This window comes from Brienomyrus brachyistius, unplaced genomic scaffold, assembly GCF_023856365.1.
Source record: "Brienomyrus brachyistius isolate T26 unplaced genomic scaffold, BBRACH_0.4 scaffold71, whole genome shotgun sequence".
NCBI lineage: Eukaryota > Metazoa > Chordata > Actinopteri > Osteoglossiformes > Mormyridae > Brienomyrus > Brienomyrus brachyistius.
The window spans coordinates 932050-953429 of record NW_026042346.1 but is presented as its reverse complement, the minus strand read 5'-3'; the positions used below and the strand labels follow the sequence as shown (position 1 = coordinate 953429).

Sequence of the window (21380 nt, the reverse complement as noted above, 5' to 3'; positions counted from 1 at the left end):
CCAGAGAGCATCGCGGTTCCCGAAGAATACGGTGTGTGAGGTTTGTTATGATCGCAGCCTAAAGAGGGACAGAAGAGGCAAAAATCCTCATGACGTTACAAGAATCTATACCCCGAAATCGTCAACATGATAGGTATGTGACCAATTAGACGTTGTAGCTTAGGTGCTGTATTTTGAAAAATTTAAGTGATTTGTCACGTGTCCCGTGCCACTTTAATGGAGGAGCAACTTTTGACATTGGGTACAGCTACTGCGTTATAGTTGGCGTGTTAGAATGAACCTTGCAACCTGATATCAATAATACACCAAGATTAACCACTGCGACTGTGTGCAAAATCCCTAGAAAGACCGCAATGAATACGCAGCGCAAAATTCAACTGCTCACTGAGTGCATAAAGCTAAAGTGGCAGGTATTAACAGCCTCGTTGCCCTTGAGTAAAAGGAGCTTTCTTCTTGCGTATGTCTCTTGATTACTTAGAGGGAAATGTGAAGGGAAACGTATAACCGCTTTGGTAATTATATAATATTTAGAATATATACTTCTATATAGGCCTATTATCCAGTTAAAAATATCACTGTAGGGAATAAATACATTTTATATATTCATATTATTTACATTTGTTTCCTAATTGACTGCAGCCCAGACACTCGCAGGGTGACCTTTGGATTGGGAACTCACAGGTGCTAACTGCTTAACTCAGGGGTGGCCAATCTTACCCAGAAAGGGCCACTGTATGGGCAGGTTTTTGCTGGGACGCCCTAATTAGATTACTAATTAGAGGACTGATTGGCTGAAGAGTCCTCACACCTGGGTGTGAACAGCTGACCTACAGGTTATCCCAAAAACCTGCATGCACGCCAGCCCTTTGCGGATAAGATTAGCCACCCCTAGTTTAATGCTTCTCCCACCTGACGGCAGAGGGCTCCGTCTTAAGGGTCACGAGTCACTTACAGGCCTTCTTGTGATTGCAGTGCAGCGGTGTACAGCATCGAGGCTGCTTTCTTAAAAGCCCGTTTTTGTGATGTGGTTTGAGGGAAGCAGTGTTGCCAATTTAGCAACTTTTTGACCTTTTTTAGGGACTGAAAATGTTATATGGCGACCTCATGCAACAAGGGCTGTTACTATCGATTATATCAATAGTTGATTAAACTACATATTAATCTGATGATTTATCGAGTTATAGTTTATATAAAATGTAATGTAATATAATTACCATAATGCAGTTAGTGTGAGGCAGGAACCAACCAACCATTGCAGGGTGCATACTCTGGCACACATGCGGTCAGCTTAGGCACTCCAGTTCACTTAAGTTTGATGTTTTTGAACGGTATAAGGGAATCGGCGGAAGCGTCGAAAAGACGCATCGTCAGAGTGAACATGCAAACTGCACACACACATGCAGCGATGTGCGGCGATAGCGCTGCCCAGTGCCCCGCTGTGCCGCCAGGCCTGCACGATTTGCGATGTTAGTCTCATGGTATCTCGTGCACATGCATTTGTCACATCGCAAGATAGTATGCTGCGTTCAAACCATCAATAATTTGAATGAAAACATTTTTACTTAGTCTTGGGAAAGCAAACTTAGCAAGATCTGCAGTTTTAAAGACGATACGATACGAGATTTTTATTTGCCATTTGTGCATAAAACCAACATTCCAGGCACATTGGAATTCTTGTGCGGAGCCCTCTGTGTCAAGTAAATATAACACTTATTTACAGAAAAAGATGGTAATATCTACACAAGGAAAGAAACTTAAATATAAGTACTAATCAAGAACAAACTATGAAGGAACTTTTTTAAACACAATAAGAACTGCAAATTATTGCATAGCTGCATAGAAGGCAGATGTTGTACAGTTCCTGTAATGACCTAGTACATGTAAAAAATGACTAAACTTTACCGTTTTTGCATGAGCTCTGTATGCACAATCAAGGACAAACGGAATCATTCTCATCCTTGCTGTTGAACACACCCATAGACTGCATGGTGTGTTTGGGAGAAATTAAACAAAACTGAGTGAATCGAAGAAGAACTGATCACAAAAAGATATTCGTCTTCCACTCTATGGAAATATTTTGAATTCCAAAGAGACGATATTGAGCAAACGCAGGTGATTTGCGGCACAGCTTTGTGTCTGTTGGTACAACTCACAGCAACACCAGCAAAATATTCGACAGACTGCTGGCAGATTAGTTATATTTGGCTATATAGTTAATTTTAAACTCCTAAATATTGCAAGAACTTCAAATATCGCAACGTGAGCTTTTGCCAATATAATTCAGCCCCAAAAACACAAAATATGTTAACGATTATTATTATTGTAGGCCTATACCATATTATGCAAGATGATGCAGCTAAGCGCCTGGGCTAACCCATATTTTACCGGAAAGTATTTTGACGTACAGGAGTCATAGAAAGTAAATAAGGTCAGGCTTGGCTATACTCAGAGCGGCGATATGGCACATATGTTTGGTAAACCTCACATTATTGGGATAGATCCATCAAACCAGACTTCCTGTCAGTTGTCTTTTAAGATGTATTTGCATTGCAGTCCTGCTGTGCAATACTGACAGACGACTGCATTTTCACTCACTTTTAATGTCAAGTGCTTCCACAGAACTGATACCTTTGCTCTTTATTTGGACCCTCGTCCGCTATGCGCCGTCTTCCTTCTGTCACATTGCCAAGTAATTGAGAAGGGAAATTTTAATCAATGCTTTTTAATATTCGAGTAATTGCATTTAATCAAGTAATCATGACAGCCCTACTCGCAACTTTATCAACCTCTATTCTCAGTGTCGAGCGACAGCAGCTTGTGCATGACGTCACGTCTGCTTCTCACATGCTACGTTCCATTTACATCAGAGGTTGGACGTTGGAACTGGGAATGACGCCACACCTGAGTTAACCGAGTTCCAGTTCCATAAGTTGGAAAGCGATTTGGCAATACCAGTTCTAGCCAGCTTCATTGTTAGCCATTGTTAGCAATATCCATTGATAACAATGCATTATGTGGTATTTTGCGCACACAGACACTGCAGCAACAAGTCCACAGATAGCGGTTGAACAATACTGTATGAAGATTTAATGAGACACAAATTATATATAAGTGCTAATAAACAGTATATAACTACAGCTTTCACTTCTGTTGGTGCAGCCATCTTGAATTCTGTTTGGGGTTGTAAAGGCTTCTCCGACTTTCTGAGTCGGAACTCCAACTTCAGGTGGTGTTCCAGTTGAAATTTCTGACTAACCTCTCAGAAAAAAAGGTACCAGTTTGTACCTTTGCTTGTCACTGGGGCTGTACCTTACAATTCTGTACTGTACCTTATAAGGTACAGAAATGGACTCCCCAAGGTACAGACAACATAAATATACCTGCATTGGTACAAAAATGTTTCTCATAGTTTATTGCTGTACCTTAAAAGGTATAATTAGCTACAGCTAAGGGAACAACTGGCAGACCCTTGAGGGTACAGCCCCAGTGACAAGCAAAGGTACAACTGGTACCCTTCTTTTGACAGTTTAGGAACTCAGAAATTCCAGCTTCTGAGTCCAAATGGAACAGACGATTAGTGCTGTATTGTTGCTCATGTTTGTTTAAGTAACGATTGACCTACAGTACAGATCCAACAGACACTACGCAGCTCAGCTAGTGTGCTTGGAGGGCAGGCAGACACAAAACATTTGCTGCGATGCCTATCGCCATGCTGCATGGCTAAAACTCATCAGGGTGTCCATATTTTGCTTTTCTTTGGCAACAATTATCAATAATTTTGGGTGTTGCTGTTCCGAAATACGTAAAATCAATGTGTGATACCATAGTCCTGAACTATCTCCAGCAGTAGCATGGAAAGTCCTGATACAGTGTGTTTGTTATGCAGGTTCATCATCTATCATTGATTTTTGTACATATACTATTTGCCAATTATTTTGGTGTGTAATTTCTTAAATAATGTATATCTTCCATTTTCGAATTTGGCTCGCTATTCAGTCAAGTTCTAATTTGTCTCCCAAATTAAACTTAGAAAAACTGAAATAGCAAAAGAAAAATACTGGAGAATACTTAATGATATGCCGTGTTCGCGATCAGGGGCGTATGACCGGAAGGTGTTTGGATGTCAGTCGCTTGATAGCCGGCTTGACTCCAGGCGTCACGGGCGGTTTAGGGGGGAGCTCCGGCGACCGGGGCTGTCCCAAATGTTTCTTATGTCTGGGGGGAGAAAATAAGGAACACACATGCATAAGAATGACTAGTGCGCATGAGAATCAGCTTGAAGAAAATTAAGGAGAAGGCGTGTACTCGCATGATTTATCCTCCTGGGACTGACAGTGGCCCGCCCCCCCCATTGCATAGCTGTGAAATATATATATATATATATATATATATATATATATATATATATATATATATACACACATATGCTTATAATACATCTTATCGTTATAGCACATTGAATGAGGCCACTGACACGGCTGCTGCTGCGGCGCTATTAGCGTAGCGCAGTGGCATCAGCTCAATTTGCCCAGGAATGTGTTACTTAATAGGAAATGATAAGGAGACCGACTCGCTAAGTTCGCTTATGAATAAAAATAAAGAGGCAGCTAACGGGCCAGTTTGCCTGGGGAAATAACGTGACAGTTTTGATGAAATAAGACGGACTGTCTGCCAGCAGTCATTCTGAGAAACACTGTTTGGGGGGGCAGGCGGGCGGCGGGGGGGGGGGGCTTTTTTCGTTTAACGTTGTGTCAGCCCAGTGAAATCTGTGCACTATTCTGACTAATGGTGGCCGTCACTCACCGATATCAAAATCTGGAACGCCTATATGATTCACAGTAGAAAAATTGTGTGTAATGGTTCTAAATCAATAGCTGTCACACGGCAACCTCTTATAGAGAGAAGAAAGGCATTGTGGTGTGTGCTCCTGCCTGGTGTGGTTACTCAGAGCCCGTGAGCATGCTGGTCGCCTCTTTGAGGATGGGGTCAGTCTGAGTGACAAGCAGCACACACGCCGGAGCAGATGGGGTCACGGGGGGTCACCAGGGCCGGGATCGGGAACAGCTGGCCTGACGGTTCCAGCTGAATCGTCCCGCCTCCGGTGCACCTGCGGTCGTTTTGTAGACCTTCTGTCAGAGGCGGATGCCAGAACCGCGAGGAACTGAGGGACGGTTGCTGTTGGTGTGGTTTCCTGAACTCTGAGGTGGCAGCAAATTCACCGTAGCATGTATCCGGAGTCCGGAGACGGTTCGAGCAGCGAGACGCCGGAACGTTCCCAGGGCAGGGAGGGGGGGCAGTATTATTTACTCACTCTGTTCGGAGCCCAAGGAGAGAATAAATTGCTATTGATTTTTTGGTACATTGCAGTTAAGTGTCTTTCCTGACTGTTGGCTAAGAATAATTTTCATTAATATTTACCCCCATTCATCTCCCCTGTTCATCTTTTAAAAGCTGAGGTTTCGTCTCGGGTGCCGGTGTGCTGAAGGTGGATGTGTGCATTCATCTGCGGGAAGCAGAGCTGGTGATGCAGCAGCTATGGGGAACTTTACTGAACTCCACCCTAATGGCTCTGCAGAGAGTGTAGTCCTGTTTACATCAGGGTTGCCGGTAACCCCAATTTAGCCCGAGTTTTGCAGGTAAACACAAGTCGCCTTCTTTTTACCCAGATAAGGTGTGAAACGGCGACCCCCATGAAAAGAGGCGGGAGTTTAACAATGAAGGGCAGAAATGTTAAAACCAGCAGGTCCTCAGCACTGCCCCAAATTAACCTTTGTCTCACAGGGGTTTATAGTGTAGTTCGGCCTCCAGTGGCCTGCGGCTCTAGTTACCAGCTGACGGGTTTAAATAAACGGCGCTTTGCACCGCAGTTAATGACGATGTTAACTCCCCTAATCATTTTCCCTATACATTTTCTACATATCCCTGGAAGCGGTTCAGCGGTAATTGAATCTGCGCTAACCTTTTTTATTATTTTTTTAAACAGTGGCATAGAGGTTACTGGGTTCTTTCTGTTTCTTATTAGGACCGTAAAATTGTAATTCTCGCCAGGATATGACACTTAGAGTTCTTATTGTCCGCTCTGCTTTGCCCACTGCCTAATAAAACAGAAAGGGATTTTCCTGCAACCTGACAAACCCTACTGAAGGCATCGCAGGATTTCAGTAAATCGCTTATGAAATCTGTAATTCCGTGCATCATAATTATACTGCATGGCTGCCATATTTCTCTTTTGCCTCATGCATTTCATTGGCCGTTAAATATGGAAAGACAATGAACCGATAACAACTAGGTTACACGATAAAAAAAAGGAGGCTCGTTTCACTATGCAGGTTTTCTCTTCGCGGTTTACGGCTGATTCCTCTGTCCCGATGCTCCGCAGACAGCTGGAGACGGAGCCCTCTGCTACCCCCAGCGGGAGCCCCATAGCTTGATTTTCGCCTCATGCCAATGCGAGACACGCGGCTAGACGGCTTTGGGGGCTGCTGCGGATAGGTCTACTGCACCGCGATCCAATAACATTTTACCTTAAGCGAAAGATTAATATAAAAAAATATATATATAAAAATCGCTGTGCTTTTGCGAGTTTGCCCTACTTAAACAAACCTCTGCTGCTAATTAGCATGCGGTTTAAGATTAATATTCATCACTTAGATTAATGTTTTTAATTAATAAACCGTTCAAGGTCTGGAACAATTATTCATTGAATAAATAATCATTTAGAGCTAATTTGTCGCAGGGACACACAAGAGCAAACAGACGTAAGTACCAACTGCTTTTATCACATAATAATGATAAACAAACGACCCAAAACACTTAGGTTTCACAAAAGACTTATTTTAGGTAACTGTCAAGAGATCAAATCCAAACCAGCAGTTAATTAAAAGCACAATATGAGCTAATTAATTAAGAGATCAGTTGGAATAAAAATAATTCAGAGTGGGTCCCCAGGTCCCGGGCTGAGAAACACTGGTGTGTAAAAAAAAAAACAAAAAAAAAACGGTCCTTTGTCACATGGCCATTCTTCTCAGTACAGTGGCACCCAAAACATTTCCTGGGCAATGCTGTGTGTTTTTAAATTGCTTTCCTTTTAGAAAGAGAATTTTAAAATGTAAATGGAGTTTCACAGTTATGTATGTTTTTGTGAAATTCATTTGTTTGGCTTTATGCCTTCGTCCAATGAGAGATGCAGACTTGGCTGATCCTTTACATCAGGGGTTGGCCAATCTTATCCGCAAAGGACCACTGAGCCTGCAGGTTTCTGGGATAACCTTTAGGTCAGCTGTTCAAACCCCGGACTCTACAGCCAATCAGTCCTTGAATTAGTAATCTAATTAGAGATTTGTAGCAAAAACCCTTTTTACATAAGATTGGCCATCCCTGCTCTGTATGGTCGTCTAGATTCTTCTCTTCTGCCCCTCGCTCTTTAGCACTTTCAGATCAGCACCCTCATGGAAGCAGTAGTTTCAGATGCACATATTTTCAGTTATCTAAGTAAATCTTATATTTTAGATGCAAGCACATTACAGTTGAAAATATCCTTCAATTTCCGTCACCGTTCATCCAGTTATGGTTGCACTGAGGTGGAACCCTTCTTGGCAAGCGCAGTCTCGCATGCCTTAAGGGCAATTCTGGGTCATCGCCTCACCAGAGCTGCATGTCTCTGTGCTGTAGGGGTAAACACACACCACCATTCAGATACATGCGCAGCCAGACACACGCGCACAAGCGCATTGGTCCAATTCAAATTCGCAGCCCTGGAGGTGTTAGAAAACATTGCGACCCGCTGAGCCACTATGCTACGCCTTGTGACAGCTGGTATCCAGCAGAAAAGCAGTAGTGAAGATTTGTGCCCATTACCTCCCGCAAGCAGTCAAGTGCAGCAGAGAAGAGTTTGGTGGGGTTATACCAAGGGGGGGCGATGTCTCTGCTTCAAAGCCAGATTGTTCACCTATCCCCTGTTTTTAGGGCCTTATCAAATCATGTATATAAATGTCAAACAAAGGGGGCATGGAGGGTCACGTCCTGTAGCTTGTCCCCCCTCCCTGTCTGAGAGCCAGCTCCCTCCCCAATGCTCTCAGAAGATCTGTGCTTGAGTGTCGAAGATGGCATGATGGTGCGAGGGGAGGGTGGTGGCACGCATTTTAACGCACTCATCTCGAGAGAGCGGCCCGCGGTCGGGATGATGGATGGGTCGTCCTCGGAGCCTGCGCCCAAGGTCTTCCTGACAGCTGACCGCCGTTGGGTAATGTCACAATGCAAAGCGGGAGTCTGAAATTGACCGTGGAGTCCCATTACTCATGCCACCGAAATGTTCCTGCAGCTCGCATCTGAGACGGTGTGGAGACCTTCGCCTTTGTGGTATATTAAGTGGTCCCCTGTTGGATTTGGGTAACTGCGTCAGAAAGAACTGTGTTCGTTTGTCTTGAATGGAAGTCTGTGAAGAAGGATCTAAAATCTAGTCCTCTGTGCTGATGTTGTTCATTGGACGCGCACTGGAAGTATGCGTACTGGACTGATTAGTACTGGAGGGACCAATATTGAAAGAGTAGGCATGTTTTGCAACCCACTGGTCCATAATGTGATGTTCCTAGAATCGATTAGTTGCATGTTTTATTCGTTTTGGGGTGGTAGGGTTGGGCTCTGACAATGGGTGACATCAGCGAGTCGATAAAAATGGCTTGCAGGTATGCTTTTGTCACACGTATTAATTGACTGTTATTCTGGAGCTGTGTCAGTCCCACTCTGGTTCTTTAATTAAGGCTTGATAAGTCCTGTTGTTTTCTCACACGAGGGATCAGTCACAGGCTGCAGTCGTCGCACTTGGGGAAGCTAATGATTTGCCGGGCAGTAAACACAAATGGTGTGATGGGTTCTAACTGGGCATTTTGTGTTCACGTCGCAGAAAATGAGACAGACCGATGCAGGGTACCTGCGACAGTGGAGGCGACGAAGAGGGGCGCGGTTCCGGTGCCGTCCTGTGGGATGCATCGGCGCCGCTTGTTGCGACTTTTCAAAATCCACATTCGTCTTAATCTGCAGGCGACGTTAACGATGTCAGGCGTTTAGCGTCTCCTGCTACGGCGTAAATAAATTACACGGATGGGCTGTCGCACGGCGTATAGAAAAAGCAACGCTGCCTTATCAGCCTGATGATGCGGTGGATTGTCTTTGCCCATCGCAGTTAGTACCAGGCGTCATGCTGGTGTGGGGCTTAATTGCGGCGTCTAATTTATGAGGAGAACTTGGGGTGTACCTTCCGAGCAGAGATCTAGTGGCCTGGCGGGTGTGTTTCACACAGCGACGATGACCGAGCGCCACCTTGTCAGCATCAATCAGACATTTACCTTCAATACCTGGTTTGCTACTTTATCAGTGTTTTTGTGTCTTTTTATGCATTTTTCTGTTCATTGGCTTCGCAGACCTAGAGAATCACTGCAGACCTTCAGACGTCGGCTTCGGGAGTCAGGAAATTGGCACGTCAATCATTAGTCTTCATATCTGTAGCAAACCGGTGGGGAGGGGGGCTAAAGGGAGAGGCGCAGAAAGGTGCTGAATATGGTGCTGGGGGGAGGAGAAAAGGACAGATATGCAGATAAATCAGGCGGAATAGCTCTGCCTAATTGCCTTTGGTAAAATGTCAGCGTCTGCCTGAAAATCTGAAAGCGTGGAGGTGCTTGTCAGTCAGGGAAGGACTGCTTAGGTAAACATTTATGGCTTTGGTAGTTTGGACAGACTGTCGTTTTTGTGGGTGGTGGCTGGGGGGTGTCACACCATGCAGGGCATGGTTGCACATCGCTGTGGTGAGGGGCTGGCATGACAAACAGGAGCTGCCGATCGCAAACCGAGGAGATATGTCAGTATGTGTCATCAGCTATTCTGCTGCTGATTAGTCAGGTCTTGGCTCATCTTCACCCTTGGGACCCCATGTCCTTTTCAGGCGTGCCCCCCTCCCCCTGTAAGTTTTTAGTGAGTCGACATTTCACTGTTAAATGAAAGACTTTGTGGCTCACTTTTGCCGAAGTGAAGAGCCCCCTCCCTTCCTTCATGTGCTGCTCTGCTTTGAAATGACTAGTTGAGGGTGGGTGAGAGAGCATTGGACCTGTGCTCACACTGGTGGTCCTGATGCTATTTAATAGCATGAATCGCAGTCAGCCCTAACACTGCTCTGAGGTACGCAGTCCATGTTCTGGGCTTGGGTGGGCGGTGGGGGGCAGCGTTGGGTTACAGTGTCATTGTGATGTAATTTCTCTGGGTGAGCGACTGGTCTGAAGTAACCTTTGTGAAGAGGATATCTTTGTGGGAGGGGTATTTGGGAGCAGAGGGTAGTGGTGTAGAAATGCAGGTTGCACACCTTCAGACAGACCTGTGCTGCCTGCCCCCCCCCACCTCCGCTTCCCCCTCCCCCGCTTCCCCTCTACTCTCCTCTGGGCTTCAGAGTCCAGACCTGGGCTAATTGTTATTTACCTCGTTAATTACCCTTCTGTCTGTGGGTCTCTCCTAAAGCCTCGCTGATTTAGAAGGCTCTTGACAGGAGAGCGGGAGGAGGAGGTGTGAAAACCAGGGGGGTCCATCCTCCTCAGTGGCCATTAAATGTCAGGTGACCACAGCGTCTGGAAATCTGAGCACGGAAATGTGTGATTCTGTTCATTTCTGCATTGTGGTTTGGATGTTTCTTTACAGACTTGTAGCAGAAAGCTAAAACAGATGAACAGGACTGTAATGTAGGACTACAGGGGTATTGAGCTTCACCGTGTACATAAATCCAGTGGGTTTCTGTCTGCCGTCTCGAGCCAGTGCTCTCAGCCTGGCGCTGGCCCCCGTCAGGTGACTTCTCATTTAGGGGCGTTAGGGGGTCTGTCTTTGTCAAATCGATACAGCGCGGTACTCATCTGGGCTTTAAGCTAAACCCCCCACCGAACTACCGTCCACCCAACTCCCCACACCGGCATCAGATTAATAAGACAGGACAGACAGAGGAAATATTTCCTGGCTTTTTAAGCGCCGGCTGCCGGCTGATAAATAGCGGGGGCCCAGAATCAATTTCACCATTGATCTATGAGATAATCCTCTTCAGGACAGTGGGCCCGTGGTCCAGTCCTGTCCGCTGCCAGGATGAATGTCAAAAGAACAGCACCCGCACCCACCCCCCCTCGTCAGGCTCGGTCAATGCCCTGTCTGCGGGTCTTTTTCTTTTTTTTGTTACCCCTCGTGCAGTGGGGGGTGGGGGGGGAGGTATGAAAAACTGCAAACGGACAAAAGGGTTTTTATTCTCCTAATTGCTCGAACCGAGCTCTGGAATTGATGAATCGATCTTCTTTACTGTTATGTGCGAGGAAATGAGGGATATGGGTCGACACTATTTTAAGGTGGGTGTGTGCAGGCCAGCGCTCTGTGGTTTTATGGCTAATCGATGAGCGGTGGGTAGCAGCAGACGCGGTGCGTGCGGAGAGGGGGCGCGGACAAGGCTGACACATGCGTGACGGTTTGGGGGGGGGGGGTACACTCATACGTTTCTTCCGTCGCCGTTGACGGGAGGCGCCCTTGGACCCCCCAGCAATCAGAGCGACTTAGTCAGCTGTCAGTCACACATTTATTATGACGAATGGGGCACTAAGACAGAGACAAATCTCTCCATCCTCCTCCTTTCTCGCTTGCCCCCCCCACACTGTCTGGCTCCTCCACTAAACAGTCCCAGATCTCCTTTCCTCTGATGCTGCAGTTCAGAATTAAGCCAATCTGTCTTCATATTACTGCTGCTGTATAGCTAAGCCTGACCTGGCAGCCTGCCATTCCATCCAGACAGAAATCATTTGCTACCCATAATGCTCTGCCTCCCTAATTTGATTGACAGGACAAGTCTTGTCGCTCCTGTTCCCCCATCTCCCTCTGCTCCCCCCAGAATTACTGTCACAAGGTTTTATCAGTAAATAACACACATTTCATTATGTCGAGGGTAGATTTAAACTGGCAGGTAGATTTCAGTTTTTATTCATTTTCCTCCCTTTCGAAATGTCCTACATCTCTTCCTTGACTGTGGGGGAGTCAGGAGACTCCTCACACAAACCTCGATCACGCCGTCTGACGGAGGGGTGGAATTCGTCGAGCCCGAACCGCTTGGCTCAGCACCGGCGGAGCCAAAATGCCAAGGCGACCGCGTAAATGAATCATGGCATTAATAAACGGGGACATAAGGGGAGTTTAAAGGAAGAGTGTCCGGAGACAGGCAGGCACAGGTGCTCCGTGCTAAACAGGCCTCAGGCAGGGGGGTAAAGGTTAGGGTGATTTACACCAGGAGCATTTCACCTTCTGCAATGATCCTGTCATTCGTCTAACAGAATAAAAGCATCATTGGTAGCCTTACAACGCTGTTAATGCTGCCACATTTAATTGCTTCTAAGATGATTTTACCCATCTGTCTCCTAAAACCACTTACGCAGTCATAGCGCTGATTATTCTGTCTGAAGTGAATTGAACTGGCCGCCACATGCAGGAATAAACTACACTGGCCACTACGCGCTTTTTTATTTTGATTCCTCGTGCCTTTGAACCATTCCACTCCAAATGTAAAAATTAGATGTTTATCCTGGAAAATGTATTTTTCCTTATGCTTCGACAGAAAGCTGTCGAGCGTTTGGGGACGTGAGGCCATTGCGTGGGTGGGGTGGGGGACTCAGTAATCTGGTCTGGCAGAGCTGTATGATGGCTTCTCGTCAGTCTTTTTTTTTTCTTTCCCTTGACAGGTCTCTGGGAATAAAGGCAAATCGAAATTCCCTCACACGCCAACTCTTCCTGTGATGAAACATGACAAAGGACGAATTTACTCATTTGTTATCCACTTGGATGAGGCACAAACAATGAGGGAGATTATGGAAATCACAGTGACAGGGCAAATCACATCCCTTTCCAAAGCACATTATCTCCAAAGTCTGTGGGCTTCTTTGTTGCTGGAATTTTAATTTTAATTCAGGAGCTGAATAAATATCTTATTTTTTAATTTTTGAGTCTTTTAATTCCGATTGAAAGATGCTCGGAACATTTGATTCACTCGTAATGACGTACGGCGTGAACAGGTTTTCTGTTTTGGCCCGCAGCTAAAGACGTCGTAACCTGCGATGCTAAATTTGCATCTTAAAGAGTGAGCGCATCTCCGTGGTATATTTTCCGACGGTTAAATGTGACCTGGGATCAGTACAGCTGCTCTGTGCTGCACTGCTGTGTGGAAATGAAAGCGTGTGATGTTTCTTGTTCTGATTGGCTGGGGTTATAGTTCAGGTTATTTAAATTAAGTCTGAGGGAATAACTATATAATGCTTCACAGTCGTTTTCTTCATGGGTTTTGCCTGGATGGGAATGTGGGGAATGCGCATCATCCATGTGGCCGTCGTCATTGGAAGATGTACCCAAAAGCCCTGGAGCTGCACTTGATGAGGGGTTGGTCTCGGTTTAGTCTTTAGGCCTGTAAATGACACGGTCCAGCTTTGAGGTCTTAAACGTGGATTTTCATTTGCTGCCGTCGCCATTAGCCCCCCGGCTTGATCAAACCTGGAAGCGGTTGCCCCCCCACCCAGTACAGGGGCTCGAGGTCACAGCTCGAGGGAACCCCCCCCCCCCACCCGCTTTTAAGTGTCGCAAAGTCTGAGGGTTATGGTGATGAAACATTTTTGTGGGGCTGTGTCACACCTGAGCGTAGAGCAATCAGTCAAGCCTTTCGTTATAGTCCGGGAATTTTGGTCTATTTCGCTTATGCACAAAGAGCCCCCCCCCCCCCCCCCCTGCCATTACTGCTTAAGTCAACAGAGACACGGTTTCAGGCACGGGTTACGGTTTCGCCTGAGTGCGGCCAAGGGGCCTGGCAGCCCCCCCCCACCCCCCCACCGCCCGCTGTATGCGTGTGGGATGTTGGTCGCTCATCCTGAACGGCACCAAGACTCACTTTATCAGCAGTCCTGCAGGATTCGTTGAAGGTTGATTTATTTCAATTAAGATAATACTCAAGAATGATAACAGGAAAAAAAACCATCAATTAAGGTCATTTACGGCTTTGGTGCTTCTTTCCTTTTGCTGTGTCATGTGCTTGATAGCCGAGCCCCCCACCCTACCCCCCCCTTGCCGGCCATTTTCACCTGTCCCCTCCCATCTAGCTACACCTCAGACAGTGCAGTCCATGCAGCCGCACTAGTCATGACTAGCATGGAGTACAGCGGCACAGTGATCTGAAAGCCATGCCAGCACATCAGCGGGCGCGAGGCAGCGTTCGGGACACTGGGACACACGCCCAGTTATACATTTGGCGCCACACTGAATGTTTATGGACTGTAGGAGGAAATCCATGCAAACAGGGGGAGGACAATGCAAAGTCCACTGACACAGAACAATATAACAACAAACGGTAAACAATGTATAAAACGTACTGGCAGACAAAGCGAATGGGGCAGGCAGGTCATATCGCTGCCGTTAAACGAGATTAATGAGTGGATATTAGTGAAGGTCTGTGAGTCTGTGGCCTTTGTGGAAATGATGGTTCTTGCTGGATTTCCATCTCCCAGCTGCCCTCTCTCACCTCTGTCATCTCACACCTCTCACATGCCCCCCCCCCCCTCCCTCCTGCGCAGTGTTTGTGAAGTTTAACTCCAGTGACGGGTTCCCGGTGGAGCTGGCGGAGAGTGCGAGCGTGGCCGAGCTGAAGGCGGCGGTGGGTCAGGAGTGTGGCGTCCTTCCCCACCACCTGCGGGTCATCTTCGCGGGCCGGGAGCTACATAACGACTGCACCCTCCAGGTAACCCCCCCCCCCCACCCCAGCTCGGTAACCTGAGAGAAATTAGCAGCTGTTAACAGAGCAGAAGCTGCTGCTAAATGCAGCAAATTCAGCCTCAGTAATTAACTTCTCCCAAGCTTTTGTTGACTGGTGGATTTAGTTTAAAGGTTTGATGCAGCGCGCAGATCTGACTTGTGCACTCTGACGTCCCCTAGTGTGCATGTGCCATTCTGCATACTCAGGGGGGTGCCCCCCTCTTCGGCGGTCCCCGTCGCCCCACCAAGTCCTGGTCCGTCCGCTCCATCGCACGCTCGTGGCCACGTTTCTCCATCCAACCTACACATGACGTCCTGTTTCCCCGAAGCTGATGCCGTAAACAGAGCCTGGGGATTCTGTGAACTTTACTCCATATCGCTTCATTAATTTTGACCTTCTTAATTATGCATTAAAAGGGCCCAGCCTTCTAGGTAGGGAAGACGAGGATGTGGGGGGGGGTTACACACTTCCTGGCTCCTGCAAGCCGCCCGCTTTCACTCACCGCACTCTCTATGGTGCCATGCTCAATTTCCCCCCCGACAAATTGCACTTGAGACCCTGACCACGTGTGGGACTTAGCAGTTAGCTGTACTGTTTATATGTTGGGGGTAAGCCTGGAGTGGCTCAACTCTACCCCCTAGAGCACAACTGTGTTATTGCTCCAGCTTCATCGTGAACATGAGGCAAGAAAAACAAGTAGTTGGTCTCTTCATTCAGCTGGTTTTCACATGTGAGGTGGCTCCACCAAGTGCCACATCGTGCGCAGGGATGAACAGGCCGTCCGGTTTTGTGTCATGGATCAATGACTATTATAATAACATGTCAAGACTCTTATCCGCTGTGCCACCCTCTAGCCTGTATGTAGCTGAACACTGTACGCTCAGTTATTTTTAATATATATTTCTACATGTTTTAGCAGCATTGTGGGCTATCAAGTAAGTGTTTGTGCCATTGGAGGAGGGGTGGTTGTTTATTCAGCAGCTGGGGAGATTTTCTGGAAAAATCTGAACAGAACCTTATTTTAAAAAGTCGCACACATATTTTATCATTAATTGAAGGCGTCCCCAGGAGCCTGGCGAGAAGGCCACTGCAAGACTGTAGTACGGGATTCCGATGAGCCATTTATTTTCTGAATTATGAAGCAGGGTAGTGGGCCTCCCCCTCAGGAGTAAGCTGGGTTTGGGTGGCACCAAAACGTACTCGAGTGCCAGCATGATTATGCGGATGGTAGGCGGGCCGCGCCGCAGCCGACCAGAACAGAACCCGACGGGTCGCTATGGAGGTGGCTAATGCCACTCAAGCTGATGGCGGTGGAGCTAGAGAGACCCTCACCCTTTGATGGGCCCCCGTGTCTCCCCATTGGTCACGTGATGCTGAGCGGGGATGGATGTCAGAGGTCAGAGTCCAGCCTGCATCCAGAGCGTCACTGTGCTGGGTGGCTCCAGTCCCTGTGCTTTGATATCTGTGGTCTGCGTGTGTGTGGCCATCAGATATCAGTGCCCTGGTACCAGGCTCGGTTAGTCCTATATGCTGCCTAGGGCAACTTCTGAGGGGGCACCGATTTGCCGGTGATGCTCGCCTGGGGTGCTGCATCGGCCGGGACTCTTACTGCCTGTTAATCCTTCCTCTTGGATCCCCTCTGGGGAATCCCACCATTTCTTACCCGCCCCCATAAATTGGGCTGCAGGCAGTCCCATAGCAACACAGCAACAGGAGGGAGATTGGGAGCAAATGAGGGGGGATGTGAGTGACACCATTTCGCCCCCCCGAAACCCCCCCCCACCCCCCGGGCTGGCCTGACGCCACCACAGGTCACCGACAGCTGAGGTTAACGAGGTTCTGGGACGGCCCCGGGTTAGGTCGGGTCAGAAGGACCAAAATGGGAATTTCCAAAAGAAAAGTGTTGCTTGGTGGTAAATGTGAGGTGTGCAGAAGTACGATAAATCAGGAATTAAGGAACGTTCCCCAAGAGACTCGCTTCCTGAGGTGTGAGTCTCGCCGATAATGGCATTGCGTGACAGCTGGATTGAGCCCCTGGGGAACGCGTGTCGGTCTGTCTGATGATGCTCGTGGACTTGGCCATCCAAACTACTAGGTCACAGGTCGCGTTATGCAAATGTGGAGCGGGCAAGGATTCCGGCCATTTCTGTGATGTATATGCTGTCAGCGTTTGTGTCAGGCCTGATGGTGGCTGTGTCTCTCCACACTAACCACACGGGGCAAGGCATTACGTTGAGCTCAGGGCTTTTTCATTGGTCAGGAACTCCCCGCAGTTTGAGCCATATGACAGGTTTAACAGGTAATCGATAACTGCATAGCTCTCAAGCTCTCACAATGATTGGATCTTCGATAGGGCGTGGCCACAACCTTCAACCAGTCATCTTTGGGTGCTGCTGCCTGGGACGTCCTCAGGATCCCGGTACGCTTTGAGGATCCAGTATTTCCAGGGGGAGAGCGACAAGGGAGTTTGTACTTGTTTTGTGTGTCACTTCCTGTGAGGCTGCCTGAGGCATCGCATCACAAGTTCCCGCCTGGACCCCTGGGCCGACTGTGTCCCTGCCCCACGTCAACACTAATCGCCAGGGACCCCCCCCCCCCCCCCACAACGTTACTGCAGCAGGTCCCATCTCATGATTATTAATCTCCTTCTGTGTAATTAATCAATTTAGCTGGTGAAATACGCTATACCAGCACATCTTAATAGCGTTATCTCGTTTTAAATGCCCGCGTGCTCTGTCTGCATGCCAGGCGTACAGATGATTGATTACTTTGTTGACTTATTGGAATTCTGGCTCAGTTCCGGGTTCTGGATTTAATTCATTACGGGACGAGATCATCCTCTGGACGGTCCAGCGCCACTCAAATAGCGAAAGGGCAGACGTGTGCTGCGTCAGTACACCACCCCCACCCCCCCAGATGCTGGGATTTCACATCTCATTCAGCCGCCAAACTAACCCTTTCCCTGCCCCCCATTTGTGGGTGGCACGAGGGCAGGACACAGCCGGGGTGTGAGTGCGGTTTTTCTGACCGTCTCGAACGCACGCAGGTTCTTGGCTGTGTTGACTCTGATATCGCCGAGACTGGACACCGTGTGAGAGACGACTCCAAAACAGGAAGCTCGCCTGGGATGCTATCTCCGGTAACCCGGACGACGCAGGGCGGCAGCGTGAGGCTGTGTCCGTAAGGGTGAGCCGGTGCGGAACCAGTTAAGATGACAGGCAGGGCGGTAATGGCAGAACGGTAATCTGTGCCGGGATGCCTTTTGCGATACGGCACCCTAATATTGCGCCTGAGATGCTGCTCAGATCATTTCCAGTCGCCAGCGTCGCACATTCTGTCATAGGTCATTTCCCTGGCTGTCTGTTTGCCTGCCGCCACCTCATTCATCAGAATGGCTGCCAGCGATTACGCTTCCCTGACTTATTACTGCCGCTGCATCCTGAAACACTCCATCTCCCGGGATCTGCACCCAGCATGGCATGCTCCCCGAGAAGGACAGATTAAACGCGTGCTTGTGCCGAAACATGGAGTCAGACCATGTGATCTCTGTTTTTTTGTGCCTCCTTTTCTTGGGGAGCCTCTCTCTGTCCCTCCCTCTCGCTCTCTCCCTCTGTCTCTCTCTCTCTCTCTACGCACGGAGGCCCTTGGTCTAACGATGACCTCTTTCTAATAAACTAAAAGGGACACGGTATTTGACGTCCTTCATTTGCATTGCATAAAAATAACTCGGGGAAATGGATCCTGATAAACAGCCCTGCATATTAAAAATGACCTGGAGGAGCAGAGACCGGCTCGCGGACGCTGAGTAAGACTCGCCATGCGAGGAGAGCCTGCCGGGGGGGGGGGGGTGTGGGGGGATAATCCACCTGAGAAAGGGGGTGGTTTAAGGACCAAAGAAGACAGGACAGGATGCAATAAATCTGTTGCGACTTCTCGCAACCAGGACCAGTAAGACGGCTTCACTGGTGGTATGTGGGGCAGGAGATGGTGTTAAGCAGACCTCCTGACCACTTAGAGTAGCTACTTAGGCCAGTGTCCACCCCCCCCGGGATTCAGAGGGTGTCGTGTTCTTCAGCTTTTTACAAGAAGGATCATAGTCAGAATGCAATTTGCTTCACATCCATCTTTAAATGTGAATTGGCCGATAATGAAAAATCTTAGAGTAAGTAATTTAAACTGCCTGACCCCAACCTTTCACCTTTCAACTTGTTTTCTGGTACTTTCCGCAGCCCAGGCTCCACTCCCTGTATTTGGCTGTAATCTGTCATACTTTGGGTTGTCCAGTCCATAGGCCCTTTGAGTCCTGGTGGTCTCATTCATCCATTTATATTTTTTTATGTTGCTAGTTGGCACCCCCCCCCCCCCCCCCCCCCCGGCACGACCACCCCCCGATGTCCAACTCAGCTCCTGCTCAATGCTAGTCTGCTTGTACTTTTTTTTCAGTTAATTATTATATTAGCAGTTAATAACCTACGCAATTTATAACCACAAGCTCCGCGTTCCAGTGAACCGGAATAGCGTGTTTTGCCAAAACATAATAATTTGCAGCCGTCAAATAGGCATTACGATTTCAAATGTCATATCATAATTACAGAACCGTTTATTAATTAACATTAGAAAATGTGCAGGTAGGTGGGCCCCACAGGGCATGTGACACCCAGGTATTACTCGGCATTCAGCCCTAGCCCCCCATCCGCTGTCAGGGGAGGGTATCTCAAGTGGTTCCCCGGCTGCTCTGGCCCTCAATTAATAACCATGCAGATTCCATGGACGTCTGATTTTGAACATGAGCGGCTTCTCGTCACGGTCACGTGTTCAGGTTAAGGTTCTCAGATGTGGTGCTCAGTAGTGCCACAGCTTTATGATGTCATCGCCTCTGAGCGGTAGCCGACGCCCCCTGGTCAGCACTGCCTGGAGGGAGCACGCTGATCACTATATTTGTGCGCAAGTTCAGGCAGAAGCATCTTACTGGTGTGTGTTTTCTGGTAGAGCTATGACCTCCCGGAGCAGAGCACGGTCCACGTGGTGCTGCCCACGTCCGGCCCAGCCCGGCGGCGCGAGGTCTTCTTGCAGAGTCAGCTGAGGGGCACTGCGGACAGCCTGACCCGTCTGGACCTGAGTGAGACCCGGCTGCCCTCAGCCTCCACCGGGCTGGCCAGCATCCTGGGGACGGAGAACGGCGGAGAGTCGGGTTCAGCCCCCTTCGCAGGTACCAGGGTGTGTGCGAGTCCACGTTTTCTGGTCCAGTGCTATGTGGCCCAGTGCTCAGAAGCCAGATGAGAAGACGGCCACCATCGAGGTCTTCGGATGTGATGCAGGCCGCAGCCTCCCGAAGCGAAGGCCATGCCGCATTCCCAGTCCCGCATCCAGCGCGTGGAGATGCACCTTTTAAAAACGCCCTCTGTGCACCCTTCCGCTGTCACCCCAGAGGCCCCCGTCCTGCTCACCGCTCACTCAGTGGGGCTGCAGCCTGTCCTTTATGTGACCCCCCCCCGCCATGCTGCCATCTCTCCTCTCCTCTCTTCTCCTCTCCTTTAAATGTATCAGCATAATGGAAACCCCTTCCATAGAAATGATGAATTAGACGGAGGGTTATACAATCTACTTGGCTGGATTTATTGTGGATTGTGTCAAAGTATCACGGTTCTCTCCTCTGTCCCAGGCTTTTAGCTCTAATGAGTGTGCTGAAGCCACCCGCACCCCCACCCCCATTGTCATCCCCCCCCCCCCTCCCGCGTGGCTGCCAGTTTCACTGCCCCTGGCATGATAACGGAAGGGCGCCTCTCCCCCCGACTTAATTATCTGTCATAGAGGTGTCCAGCCGTCCCGCTGTCCTCAAGCTCCTTTCGGGTAATTGGAGCCGGTGTCTGTCCCCGCTGATCCCGCCCCTCCCTCTGGGGCCCATCCTTGCCCCCCGGTCCCATCCAGGCCTGCCACCCACCAGCCACATCCGGTATGTCTGTCTGTGGAGGATTCCTCCAGAGCAGGATGGTGTGCGGCTCTCCTTCTCTGTCTTTCTGTCCCTCTCTCGCCCTCACACACACACTCACGCACAGACATTGTTTTATTTGCTGTTAAGCTCTCGTTTGACCGTGGCTTCACTCGGGTCCATATCCCTGTTGGTATCAGATATCCCCGGGTCCCGCTGCCTTACGGCCTCCCCGCAAATTGAAACGGTACATTCGGATAGCGAGGGATATCAAAGAGGCCTCTGGGGGATAGGGGGCGCCTCTCACAGCCTCGCCCAGCATCCGTGATGCGTCCGTGACTCTCCCCCTGTGTTACTGCGCTGTGAGTCTGCCTGCATCTGGCTGTGTAGGCATGCAGTGGTGGGTGTACTGGTTGAGAGCAGTGCTCTGTACCCCTGCTTGATGATCTGTGGATTGTTTCCCTTTGTGTACAGAGTCCAGGCCACACTGCAGCTTTTATGTGTTCTGTAAAAGCCCATGTGGAGCCATCAGGCCAGGGAAGTTGCGGGTACGGTGCCGGACCTGCCTGCAGGGGACGCTGACGCTGAGCCGGGTCAGTACCGCTGCCTCCCTGGTGCCGTGCACTTTACACATGAGCAGGCCTGATTAATCGATGCCCC

At 48.7% G+C, this 21380-nt stretch overlaps 1 protein-coding gene across 3 annotated transcripts in view; it reads left to right on the top strand.

Moving 5' to 3' along the window:
* The first annotated feature begins 4 nt into the window (after positions 1–4).
* The window catches only part of prkn (parkin RBR E3 ubiquitin protein ligase), a 47973-nt gene continuing 26597 nt past the window's right edge, over positions 5–21380 (top strand). For all 3 annotated transcript variants that reach the window (XM_049002721.1, XM_049002722.1, XM_049002720.1), the window contains exons 1-4: positions 5–133; positions 14613–14776; positions 19781–20000; positions 21195–21313. In XM_049002721.1, coding sequence (XP_048858678.1) covers positions 127–133; positions 14613–14776; positions 19781–20000; positions 21195–21313 — 510 coding nt within the window. In that variant the 5' untranslated portion in view covers positions 5–126. The remainder of the gene's footprint in view (positions 134–14612; positions 14777–19780; positions 20001–21194; positions 21314–21380) is intronic.